Below are 13,855 nucleotides of genomic sequence, written 5' to 3'. Positions count from 1 at the left end.
TTCCCGAGGCCTGGTGGATCGTGGATAGTTTGGCGACGGCCAGTCCAGGGCTGATCGAGCTGCCTCCCGCGCGAGAAGGAAGGCCACGTGACGTAAACGCAACATATCCCTTATATTTTGGTTGTGTTTCTGTTGTTTTGCTTCAGGGTGCGGCAGGAACGGCGGCTGGGAAGACAAGCTTGCGTGATAACCGTAGCGAGACGGTAAACTGTTCACGTGATGCACATACGTCCCCGCACGGGCTCTCGGAGAGCATGGACCGTTTCAGTGGGGAAGCAAGCAAGCTCATGCACGGGGACACAGCGACAGCATGACGGCGGCGGCGCCGGAACGAAAGCGCCTCGACCGTTGGTATAATTGCTATCGCAATAAAATAAACATCGAGCAAGGGTAGGCCGTGAGGGGAGGGGCTGGAGGGGAAGCCCGGGCCCGAGTCCTTGCAGCCATCCGGTCGATCATTTGGGCAAGATCAGGTTTGTTTATGACCCTTCAGTGGCGTTCACATTTTGTTCAAATCGAACAGGGTTCTTTGGCTGTTTCCCATTGTGGTGGCTGGAGGTGCACCGGCTCTCTGCTAAGGGCGCACTCGCTAACCGGAAGAGAGTTCAGTTCAGTTCAGTTTTATTTCCTTAAAGACCCCTTTGCTAGGGGTATTACATAAGGGGTGGGTACAGATTAATATACAAATATAAACACAGGTATACAGAAAAAATTGTACATTGAAGCTACATTTTCGCAAGTGCAAAACAACAGAAATAATAACACGTGAGAAAGCAAGTTAATGATTAGCCAACAAGGACACATTTTCCAGAAACGATGCCGGGCAAGTGATTGCAGCTACGTGGTGGGGAAGGGCGTTCCAATCTGATGCTGTGCGGGAAAAAAAAGACGAGGAAAATGTAGTTGTGTGGGAGCGTGGGCGTAAGACTTGTAATGGGTGCCCAGTTCGTAGAGATATGCGTGCGGGTGGTGTGATATATGGCTCGTGAAATAAGGTACTGTAAAAAAACTTATGAAAGAGACAAAGGCTAGCAGTAGCACGGCGACGTGCAAGGGGCTGTAGATCAGATTTTGCTTTTAAGGATGATACGCTTACGTCGCATGAGTATGAGGAATGGATGTATCTGACGACGCGGTTTTGAAAGGACTCGAGCTCGTTAACTAGATAGACTTGATATGGATTCCAGATGGGTGATGCGTATTCGACTTTCGGTCTGATAAGGGATTTGAAAGCTAGTAGTTTTACGTTCTGCGGGGCGTCACGCAAGTGTCGTCTCATGAAGCCAAAAGTTCTGTTAGCTGATGAAAGTATGTTGGAAATATGCGTACCCCAACTGAGATCACGAGAAAGTGTGACGCCCAAGTACTTAAATGATTCTACTGATTCTAAGGGAACGTTTACTATAGTATAAGAGGACAGGAAAGGGTTACGGCGACGGGTAAAAGACATATGTTTACATTTGTTGGGATTAAGAGTCATCAGCCAATTTTCACTCCAAGACTGCACGTTGTTAAGACTTTGTTGTAAGGTGTTTTCGTCAGTAGCATTAGAAACTGGATGGTAAATCACGCAGTCATCGGCGAAAATTCGTATCTTACAAGACACGTGTTGGGGTAAATCGTTAATATAAATTAAAAAAAGAAGAGGACCGAGAACTGATCCCTGAGGGACTCCAGAAGTTACAGGGAGAAGAGTGGATGATTTGTTATTTACAGAAACGAATTGGTAGCGATCAGTTAGGAATGCTTCGAGCCATTTGAGTACGTCACTGTGTAAGTTCAAAGGAGAAAGCTTTAGTAGTAAGTGGCGGTGAGAAACTTTGTCAAAGGCCTTTTCATAGTCCAGGAAAATAGCGTCAGTTTGTTGGTTAGAGTCAAGGTTTACATGTAAGTCGTGTAGAAATAGAGCTAGTTGCGTTTCGGTAGAAAAACCCTTGCGGAACCCATGCTGTGCCGAATGAAAAAATTGATTCGCGTCCAAATGATTTATGATCAGGGAGTAGATGACGTGTTCCATGATTTTGCAAGGGAGACTAGTTAGAGAGATGGGTCGATAATTTAGCGGTGTGTTCTTATTACCAGACTTGTAGATGGGAATGACCTTCCCCACCTTCCAGTCGTGAGGCATGGAACCTGTAGAAAGTGACTGCGAGAATATAAGACACAAAAATGATGAAGAAATATATTTTGTATTTTTTAGTAGTTTAGAGTTTATACCATCTATACCTGCTGAGGATGAAAGTTTAAGGTTTTCAATTATGCGCAAAACACCATCAGGATAAAACACCACGCTCGGCATGCTAGAAACTATGTTGCAGGGGACATTAGTCAATGGCACGTTATTATCATTAGAAAATACTGACGAAAATGCGTTGTTAAATATAAGTGCACACTCAGTTTCAGGCACGATTTCACCCATATCATCAACAAGAGTTACAGTGCGTGTGTTACTTGGGTTAATAACTCTCCAAAATTTCTTGGGGTTGTCTGTTAACATTTTAGGTAAGTCATTATTGAAAAAGGACCATTTGGCATTGCGGACAGCACGTAAGTATTCACTCTCAGCGGCGTAATATTTATCCCATGAAGTTGGGCTTGGTTTAAACTTGGCACTACGAAAAAGTCTTTTTTTCTTATTTTCCAACCTTTTTAAATTGTTATTGAACCAGGGATTCTGATGATTCGCGCGGAATGTTAGTTTCGGAATATACTTGCTAGCTAGTTCATTCAGTTTATTTGTAAACAGTTCCCAGTTGTCTTGAACAGATCGTTCATTGAATGAGGTTTCAAAGACGGCAAAAAAAGTGCATAATTCTTCATTTATGGCTTCGAAATTTGCTTTTTCATACAGGTTGATAGTTTTGCTGGAAAAAACACGGGGTGCTGGGGCAAAGTCAAATGTGGCATGAATTACACTATGGTCGCTGATAGGACGAAGGTAGGTAACCGATGATAATAAGTCTGGATGGTCAGTAAGTATAAGGTCCAAAATGTTTGCGCAGTCGCGCGTTACACGTGTCGGCTCCGAGATAAGCTGTGTTAAGTTAAAATTCAAACAAACATCGATGAAATCCTTCGCCTCAGTGTTATTTATTGTGGAAGTTAGGTTATTCCAATCAATAATGGGAAAGTTGAAATCACCGAACAGAACAGTTGTGGGGCGCGTTCGCACCGGACGACAAGTGTTGTCTTGGAGACGCACGTAATGTCCGCCTGTACTGCCGCTAGAAGGGTGCGGATTAATGACCCCGTTCTCTACGGAACCTCTTGCTGAAACAAACGAACAACAACTAATTATCTTTACTGTAACAAATGCACACCTTCGAGCGCATAATGTTTTCAGTAAAGCTAACAGCTTTCTGGAAGCGTTTGCGTATTCATCGATTGTCTTCGTTCATGGTTTCTGCACAAATGTGTTTCTTTCTTATTTATTGGGGCTCTGTGGCTCCGCATAGTGTTTCAACTAAAGTATCTTTGTATTTCTGTGTGAATATCAAACGCATTCTTTTAATTTGCTCGCATAGTCACATCGCCGTGTGGTGTTACGCCCTTGCTATGTGATATGCCTCTCGAATTCTAAAGCTTGTTATCTTGTGTACTAGATGCAACTGTAGTGGCGAGCACGTGCAAGCGTCAATTGCAGCAGGGAATATTCACGTCCATCACATCGCATCACATCCCTGTGACATCACTTACGCTATGGTAACCTGTAGAACCAAATAGTTTCTTTATCGAGTCAACCTCAGCCTGTAATAACGACGTGCAATTCGTCTCGTTCGATCATGTTTTAAACTGGCTTTCATTCCAAGCTTACTTTTCAGCTTCCAACCATTTCTATTTTTATTGATTTTGACTTACCACACTTCTGGTGGTGCGAGTTTCCCTCGATTTCATTTAGGTTTGTTTCATTGCCGAGGGATTAAAAAGATGCGGTTTAATCAAGTCGTCCATATAGTACCCGCTGCGAGCTCTTTATTCTTGTTCACAGTAGACGTGTTATGCTCTTTCGGTTTCTAATAATCATCGCTTCGATTGGGGCAATATTATGCGCCTTACGAGCACTTTGACTTAGCTTGCCCCCGCGACCAAACGAAGTACATGTATTTTGAAATTTCCGCTCACTGTTTCGCGCGAGGCGACCAAGCATGCACAGTCATTCGACGCAGTGCCGAGCGAAATCGTCGACGTCCGCTTCACGTTCCGCTCAGACCAATGCAAACCTCCGCGCGCGGGCCCCGCCTTCGATACCACGATGGCGTGAACGCGCTTCGGGAGTTTGTGTAATTGCGCAATAAAAAGCCCAAACGACGCTCCAGTTTTGTCGCAGGGTGCAGACATGAAAGCAAAACAGCAACGCGCTCTGCAACAACGGCAGCAAACTTGACGAAACACGAGCGGCCGTCGACTGCAGACTTTTGAGGCCACGTCGTTGGCGCTGCTTCCCGAGTATTGGGCGAAACGCGAACGCAGAAGAGAGTGCGTGCTTTGGTTCATGTGCCTCGCAGGAGCGACCCGCCAGTTGCTTGCGTTCGTGACATAGAAAACAAGCTCCGTCTTAGCACCTTGCCGGCTCGAGGGGAGCAGCGACGTGGGACTCACTTTTCGGTGTCCCTCTCGAGCAGTTCCCTGTGCAAGCGACGCCGGTACTCCCTTTCGTCACTTGTTGATGTCTCGGTGCCTGCGCCGCCCTGCGTGTACCAAAGCATTGGTTTCTTGTCATGACCATCATCAGAGGTCTCGTAAATAACCTTGGTCACAAATAAACTCGTACCATGTTAGCCAAAAGAGTGAACACGATTTCTCGATTGGTTTTGATGCGATCATAAAATTAGTGCATGTTAGCTGGTAATCGTTTGTAAGTATTCGCTCCGTGTACTGAAAATACGATAGGAACTATTCACCGTCTTCCTATCTAACTGGTCTCAATCCTCTTTCTAAACGACGCACCACTGTTTCTTCAACTGATATAGAAACACCTTGCCGAACAGCTACTTACCACGTGCTAAATGTCATCCACCCGGAACCGTCAGTAACTACACATATCTGCTTTAATTCTCGGACTGACTAATAGGTACACTTTTGCCTAGGACAATACAACTACGGATCAAATGCTCGGCAATATCATTAATGACCCGAAATATTCTGATCCCCTTGAACCTTCAACTGCGATGCCTTTTACCTATTTAATTGCTATGACACTGTTTCCTCGAACTCCGCATATACACCTGCACACGCGATAGCTTTGCTAAAGGGCTGCACTATGAAAAAGTAAAAGTAAGTAAACAAAATACATAAACAAATAAATAAATGTACAGCGCAGTAAACAAATGAATCAAATGTCCCGCTAACTTGCGCATGCTATGTTTTCGAGATTTTAGGGACACTATAACGTAAAACTATTCCAATATCTTTTTAACCGAATCTCCTGACGTCAAACTTGCGTAACCGCAAACGCAAGTATCGGGTGGGGACCAGCAAGGTTGTCTGAACAGACCAATCATACCCTCTCCTCGTTTATAGGAAGTTATTTTGTTGCCTTTAGAAACAAATAAAATTGCCTACACTGAGCGGCTTGTTTTACCTAATTGGCTCACAAGAGACGAGTATCACGCTCAAGTGGAGAGGGAGTCGATGGGGCCGAGCCAGTGCACTGAAAATCGATAACCAGATGAAGAGGGTGGTGCCGGCGCTTTCCCTTACTTAGCTTGCGGGGGTTCGTCGACAATCGCGGCGGCATGCAACGGAAGCTTAGGAATGACGCTAAAATAAATCCTCACCAAAGAAGACTTGGCAGAACGAGGTCGTAAACGTGCCGGAAGTGCTCGAAAACGTTACACGGCCACGCAAAAAGTTTTATTACACGCAAATAAATTCAAGCTCTCCAGCAGGTGCGAGTAGCCAGTGCCTGAGCGATCGGCGGCAGCCATGTTTTATTCCTTTCGGAACGGGGCAGCCTGCGGCTATACAGAAGAAAATTCAGTTTTTTCGGCATATTAATGCATCTTTAACCCGTACATGTCACTTTGACGCGGTAAGTTCTTGCGGTTTTGTGACGCCGTGTGAGAGGCATGTGAATTGGGTGCAGCCCGAAAACTTTCGACCAATAGCCGAGGGCTAATGGCGAAAAGCCGTTGAATCAGAAATAACTATGTTTCTTTTGTTCGGTCAAATCATGCATAATCAATGCATACACGTCATATCAGATGGGGAGCTATCGCGGTTTTCGTGACGTCGCGTGACAAACAGGTAAAGTGGGGGTGGTCCAAAAAAGTTTTTGAGCAATCGCGAAGGGCTGATTCCAGAATTGAAAGCGAAAAGTTTGGAATAGTTTTACGTTATAATGCCCCAGGCTTCATTATTAGGTTTATCAACTTTTTCAATTGTTTATGTGTAATAACTTTATTCATAGATTGTTTGATGGCGATAGCAAATATATGGACACTCCAGGCGCATTTGTGCCGCTGCCATCGCCGTTATGTTCCGTATAAATTCCAACGGCGATAACACCGCCGCCGCGCGCCCTACGCCGTATGTGCGAGCGAAAGGGCACGAGCGGAGCCGAAACGAAGGAAAGCGGGGAGGAAGCGCGCCGTCTTCCATGGCGCACTAGGCGCCCAACGCGGAGGGGAGGAAAAAGGGGTGGTGGTCTACTCCGGCTGCAACTGCTTATGTTGCGTCTACGCGCGGTCGCGTGGTCGTATCTTGAGAGCGATCTGTGCTGGTGGCAGAGTCTAAGTGCATCCACAGCTCACACCTTCACGCGTGCTGTGTGTTCTCGGCGCTCACTTTGCATTTGAGCGATATACAGCACGAAGGTCAATTCGCTTGATGCTTCTTCCCGCTAGTGTTTTGACAGTGAGTGTCCGGGGTCATCGAGTGTGATGTGTTCATATTTGCTGTGCGCGCTGACATGTTTCCTAATTTAGTTAGCAAGCGAATGTCTACAAGTTGATACGGGCGGATAAACTACTATCCTTTCTTCTTATGGCTGAATGCTAATTTGCAATAACAATCGATGCTTCGCCTTTCGGGCGACACTGTGACATGGTTTTTCTTTTAAAAAGCGACATGCGGTAGCCGGAAGCATCTCGATTTCAAACCTGTCGTATAGCACCATTTATTAACCCCTTGACGTACATGGGACGCATGTTTCCCCGAATTCAAAACACATCTGAGTAGACATGTTTTGCCCCTACAGACCTACTGAGGGCAATTTCCGGAACTGGTTAGCTTCAGCTACCGAATTATTTTATTTCAGCTAATAACCTTATGAGAAAACAGTGACGAAACATTGCTGGAGTCGCGCAACAACGGGGCGCTTTTCCGTCGTCGAATTAAGTACTTGTTTTGCAAAGTTTTGCAATCAATCAAGATAACGTGTGGAACTTAAAGTGCAATGATCGACGGTCCTTAATAAACCAAGATCCTTGATTTTATTCTGTAACAAAATACTTTTTTACAAAGAAAGAGGCATAGGGACATACCTGTCCCAATGTACCGTGACGGAACGCCAGATGTCAATTGTAAATGTTCGCATGGAGGGGGGGGGGGTTACATTTATGTTAAAGCAGCTTGAAATGAATAAATTTGCATACTTTTGTACGTTTGTGCCTTGTGTTTTGTTTTACGTCTTGTCTTGCGTTTTGTACGCTCATTACGCTACATTTTCCTTCTATTGCGCGGTTACTTCCTATTACTTGTTTTCTCCGACCAAAGGCCGTGGGTTCGTGTGCCTTAACTCTGCCTTAATGAACTGTGCTTTATTAACTTCACCTTAATTAACACCAAAGACAGTGGCGGCTACTTCCACCAAAGGTTGTGGGTTCGGTGCATTAATTTAGTCCATCTTACTTAACTATGCCTCACTAACTTTGCCCTAACACCAAAGCTAGTGGGTTCGACTCTCGTCCTTCGCGATGTCGATTGGAATCCAACTTGGAGATATGGCCAATTTGTCTATATCTCCAAGCGGGTTCGACTCCCACCAAAGGTCGAGGTTTCGACTCCCACCAAAGGTGGTGGGTACCACTCTCGACCGTGATAATGTTAATTGGAATCCAACTTGGAGATATGGATGGTTCGCTCATATCTCGAAGTGGGTTAGACTCCCACCAAAGGTCGTGAGTCTTAAGTAAATTCTTGTTATTTAACAACATAGGTAGCGGGTTGGACTCGCACCAAAGGTCAAGGGTTCGACTCCCTACGAATTTTGCTACTATAACGCCGCACATAGGGTTTTTCGTCCCATGAGCCGTTTATTATTTATGTTGATTAATGTTTTCGCCTTAATAAACAAAGAATCAAGGGCCGAATGCACAAAGGATTTCATTCGTACGTACTGTGTCTCATTCGCTGATCGCCCTCGCTAATAATATGTCCTACTATAATATACTAATGTGCCCTATTAACTGGCACGAACGCTTTTAGCCTAAGAACGTTTTGTGAATACGGGCCTAAGATACTTTGTCTATTCCTGCGGCTCCGAACACGTTTGTTCGCTCAAAAGCGGGCTCATCACTGTCTGTTCAATGAGCACACTATCGTCTTCTAGCGTTAGAGTATTCCTTTTGTGGAATCAGGCATTCGTGCGCGGACGCCACTACTCGCAGAGTGCGACAGCCAGAAAAGACCTCGCACAAACTGGAAAGCGTTTACGTTGTGCCATAGCTCGGTGCAACGTTACTAGGCTAGTTTCAGTTGTCGAACTTGGTGACGTTGCCTGGAACGGCCACCCGCCCGCGCCTTTGTAGCGCTGCAGTCGCACGCAGCTTCGCTTCCTCACTAGCACGCTACGCGGACGAGCCGGATGAAGCACGTGGTGCAGTTTTGGTGTATGCTGTGGTTGGTTGTTGACGGCGGATTTCAGCAAATGTCATCCGTGAAACTGTAGCCTTCTTCGCGTTGGCTAAGGATACCGGCAGACGAAGCCGCTGTGCTGCGTTCCTGGCAGCACAAGCGGCACGAATCTACAGTCGCCCTTGTGCATCTACACCTATTTTCCTTTATCTTGGTGGCTACGTTGTTAAGAAGGCTTCCAAGATGACTGGCTGCAGTGACTACCATGCGACTTTGGAAGCTGCATCAGACGTTCCAGCTGCAGCCATTCTCGCCAAACTTAGGTCCTTAGATTATGTCTGGAGCCCTAGCATCTATGCTGTCAGCCACTGAAAGTGTTACAGAACGGCAAATAAAGTCAAACAAGGTGTTTGGTGACCTGTTCTGGGCCGTCTTAATAGAGCTGTAAAAGAATACGTTGAGTCGTGTTGGGTGTCCCTTGCGCCTTATGGAACTGAGCGCACGTATGATTAAATTTAATTTAGTCACGAGCATGCATTTTTATGTAAGGTTGCTGAAGCAGCGGAGGGGTTTAGCCTTCAAGTAAAGGCAGCGACATAACGTGCTAAGCTGCTGTAGGTGGAGTTTGTTTCCATGTGGGCCCAAATCATTTGTCTAGATTATGTTCCTTCTGACAGTTTAGATTTTATATGTATACGGGGAACATACAGTTGTTTTTACTTCATTTTGTTTAATAAGGCATTGATTAGTTCACAAGAAAATTGTGCTGATATATTGGCGGATAATAAATTTCGTCTCGGCAGCTAGCCTAGAATTGCCTGAGACCAAAGCGATAATTAAGCAAGCAAAAGTATTGAAGAAATGTGCGAAGCTGATCTAGGTTAAGCGCGAAAGGTTAAGACGGCAGGAAGAAACACACCACACCTAGATACGCAGCTTGTGCGCTTCGTCCTTTCGTACAGCTTACCCTTCTTTGAGTGCGAACCAGCTAGCCCTGTAAATGTTATTGCTGTAGGTGGATACCGCTTTCGCATGGCATCACTAATTCGGACAAGGGAGAACGCCACCGAGCATGAAACACGCACAAGCTGCTTGTCCGTACAAGCTCAAGCCTGTGGCGAGGCGTCTGCAGCGGAGCTCGATGGAACGGCGTGGCCATCTGGCTGTTGTGAAAGGAAAGCTGACAGCAGCGGTAAGCGCACGGGCAGTTAGTTTGACAACTGAAACTAGTCTAATAACGTTGGCTCGGTGGTTAGCGTGCACAGCTGCATGTTGATACGACGGCATGAGTGTGATTTTGAATGAATGTCAACGTCGAGCAAAGCTGTTTTTTTCGTCGGTTTCAAGATAGCACCCGCAACAGCGAGCGAGTTCACTTTTGCACGGCCTTTTGCTTCAACGCCAACGAAGCAGGTGCCGCTGTCTGCTCTTTCGCAGATTGCTTTCAAGATACGCGCCCGCGCGTCTCTCTTCAGCGCTGAATAAGTGGCGAGAACAGAGCGCACGAAGCTATCAGTAGTCGGCACTCCCAGTCGGCATCGCAGATCGCCTTGTTTGAAAATACGGTCCGCGCGGCCGTGTCATACGCCAGCGGAGTGCGTTTGGTCATGGTTCATAATGGTCCAACGCGGATGGATAGTGCGCTAATGACGGCTTTTAACGATCAGAACACCATCAGCGCACCTGGCGCCGCCACCTGCAGTACTTTGCTTGCGTCATCAATGCACCTCGCGCCGCCGTCGACACCAGTTCGCATTATCTCAGCGCTGTTGTTTACACTGGTAGGATCAAGTTTCGTAACCTTAACACGCGCTTGCGTTAACACGAGTAAGTGGCACAATGCTTCCGCATGCTTAGACAACGTGCAGAGAAGCTTCTGCCATACTTTTTTTTTTCTTTCAGGGTCGATGTACAGGCAGATATATGCTTGGACTTTCTGACACATCGTGATGACAATGTATGGAGGCACAGGGTCCATTGGGAGAACGGGAGCCACAGTCACGCTCTGATCGAGAGTTAAAAAAGTGCATCATTTTCCACCAATTTTCCGGTAAAACAGTCTCACGTTGGTTTGCGGGCCTTTCATAGCCTGAACGTGGCTCTAGCTCAATGGGCTAAGACAGACCATATTATTTCTTTTTTTGTTAGCAACATAGCCACAAAGAAGAATAAAATAAGCAACGATTCCAACCACATGAAAGAGAGTGGATTGTGCGGCCTTATCCGCAGAGTTCACACTTCGCGGGACGCCACACTCGTACAGAACGCGTTCGAAGAGCGCGGCGACTCTGCCCGCCAATGCGGCTGTTTCATCCTTGACTGAGGCTTTCGTAAGCGGAGCCGAAAGCACTTCAGGCGTTTTTCAAATCCCTCGACGTGGGCCGGCAAGAGATGGCGCGCGCATCCGTCTTGCTTAAGCAAATGCCCGGCGGGAATAAGGCGCAAATGCAAGGCCGCTGTGTGCGCAATCAATAAATCAGCACGCACTTTCTTTTGTTATCGCTTTTCTTTTTTCCTTTTTTTTTGCACAGATTGAAATAAACTGCTCCCTGGCGGACCGCAGATTAAAGTCTGCGCGGCTGTGGCTTTTCTTTGCTTTCACGCTAAAATAAAGACGAGATATCGACTCGCCGGAATGTTAGCTGGCCGAGGCAAATTGCCCCGGAAGTTACTTGGTGCTGGTGCAATATGTGAGAAGGAAAAAAAAAAGTTGGTGTCATATCTAAAGACATCATGCAGTGACGCTCGTATGCATGTATATAGATTTGTTTAGAAAAAAAAAACAGCATTTTCGACCGAAATGCTCGTCATCGGTTGCGATAGCTAAGTACTAGACAGCTATCCGAAGTAAGGATAGTAGTCTTTTCAGCCGTACAAATTCGTCAACAGTCGCTTACTGATTAAAAAAACTCGAATGGTGGCACGTGCGCACAGGCAATCATAAACACATCTCACTCGATGATTCTAAATTGATTTGTTTTGACAACGGTCTGCAGTCGATATGTGCTAACGCAGTCGCTAGCGTTTTTCTCTACACATTGTGTCGAGGACAGTCGCGCAAGATGTGTCCATATGTCTCCTCGAGACCACACTCATCACAGACAGCGTTGTCAGCCTTTTCAATGCGGAATGGAAGCGATCTTGCAAAGGCTACTCCTAGCTCCACCCGGTAGAACAAGGTAACATCGCATCTGCTTAGTCCTGGTGGGATGCAGAGGTGGAGCGAAGAGTGCTAGACCACGATCTGGTTATGAAGCACGACGTCGTGGGAGCCTACGGACAAATTTCGACCAGCTGTTGTTTTTGTAACGTGCACCTAAATCAAAGGAAACCAGCATTTCTGGATTTCGCCCCCACTGAAATGCAATGACCGCAGCCGTGATAGAATCCGTCACCTCCTTCCGCTTCCGCCGTGTGCAGGGTAGCAAACCGGAAGCGCGTCTGGTTAACCTCTCTGCCTTTCCTCTCTTCTCTCTCTCTCTGGCAACCTCGAGCTCAGCAGCGCAGTGCACAAATCTATGGGCTACCGAGGCAGGTGCACCATCGTGACAATTTAAAAATTCTCCAGTAAGAACACTTGAAAGAAAAAGCAAGGACGTATAATAAAAACCAAACATTGAATCAATTCTGGCAGCTAAAGTATTCTATTAAAATCATTTTTTATTAATTTGGCGATAAAGAAAGTTTTTGATGATTGCTGGTGTATATGAATTCCAGTGTTCCCGTTCTTGAATTTTGTGCTAAAATCTCAGCGCTCATGTGCCCATGTGCCGTCAGGTATTTCAAAGTACTTTTTCGTACATGGGTCCTTTTGGTCAGGAAATGTACTCGAAGCTTGCTAAGTTGAGTCATTCGTTCCTTCAGCGTGCAAAAAAAGCTCTTCCTGATCAATGAACAATAATCTAACTTCAAGCCTACTTTGTCGAAATTCAACATGTCACGGCAAACTGGGTCTTGAAGTTAAGAACGACCTGACCCCACAGATATTGTTCTTGTAACTTCTATGGTTTACCAAGCCTCATCTAACGGCAATACGGGTCGTTTTCGTGCTGCACGAGCATAATTTGCGTCTTCTTGAGCGTCAATTTGTTGAAATATTGAACGAACAAACAAACGAACCAACAAATGAATGAATGAATGAATGAATGAATGAATGAATGAATGAATGAATGAATGAATGAATGAATGAATGAAAATAACTGTTTTAGTCAGCTCACCGCGTTGGGCACCTGTCCGTCCTCCAGCTGCTTGCCGTAGTCCAGTGTGCCCTCCGGGTACTGCGAGAAAGAAAGAAGGTATGTCGAAGTCGTTGCAGTAACGGAGCCTGTGACACATTCTTCTACTGCGGTACCTGTTGTACGAAGAGCTTTGGAATTTGAATATAATGGGGGGCACGTACGCGCTGTGTGAAAGCTCATCTATATTATTCTTATTACTCATGCTCATGGTGAGTGGTGAGGGGTCATTATTGGCGGAGGAAAACCGCGTAGGCTGGCTCATATTGATGGGGTACACCTTAACCATGTTGTGGCGGTAAGGAAGCGAAGAATAAAGCGATGAGAAAGAGAAAGAGAAAGGTTAGAAGAGAGCAGCGGAGGGTTCAGTTATTTGTTGTGGATCATATTGTTAAAAACTCCAGTTATCCTTTACCTCAACCCATTCCTTCATCTTAAGTAATTTTATCATTTTAAAGTGTTTTTTAAATTTCTTCTTGTTTGTGCAAGACTGACTACTTTATTATATTAACACACAAACTTGTTTAATTTAAAATCATTTTATTTCATATTTTTGTTTATGTTCTTTGCCGTCACACTTCCGCTCTAGTTGCGGCTTGTCAAGCCCCGTGGGTTTTTGCCCATTGTTAAAGGGATCATCACCATCATCATGGTCAGCTCTATTGCGCAAGGCTCAGGAGTGCGCGGAAGTGGAAGAGAAAACAAAAACAATGAAGCAAATAAGGAGGCTGGAAAATAACTAGCGAAGAAAAGAAAACATTAAAAAGCAGGCAGTGGCGCTCAATATGCCATAATCACGGTCGAGGCGTCACCGGTGCTGAAAT

At 45.7% G+C, this 13,855-nt stretch overlaps 1 protein-coding gene across 2 annotated transcripts in view; it reads right to left on the bottom strand.

The window, feature by feature from the left end:
• Nucleotides 1-13,855, bottom strand: part of LOC135902118 (adenylate cyclase type 3-like) — a 388,015-nt gene that overhangs the window by 109,937 nt on the left and 264,223 nt on the right. For both annotated transcript variants that reach the window (XR_010564413.1, XM_065432036.1), the window contains exons 6-7: nucleotides 13,014-13,073; nucleotides 4,600-4,688 (exon numbers count right to left, since the gene is read on the bottom strand). Coding sequence is in view for 1 of the 2 variants with exons in the window: in XM_065432036.1 (XP_065288108.1) it covers nucleotides 4,600-4,688; nucleotides 13,014-13,073 (149 nt within the window). In the remaining variant the exon portion in view is untranslated. The remainder of the gene's footprint in view (nucleotides 1-4,599; nucleotides 4,689-13,013; nucleotides 13,074-13,855) is intronic.

This window comes from Dermacentor albipictus, chromosome 3 (genome assembly GCF_038994185.2).
Source record: "Dermacentor albipictus isolate Rhodes 1998 colony chromosome 3, USDA_Dalb.pri_finalv2, whole genome shotgun sequence".
Taxonomy (NCBI): domain Eukaryota; kingdom Metazoa; phylum Arthropoda; class Arachnida; order Ixodida; family Ixodidae; genus Dermacentor; species Dermacentor albipictus.
This window is presented reverse-complemented; position numbering and strand designations above follow the sequence as displayed.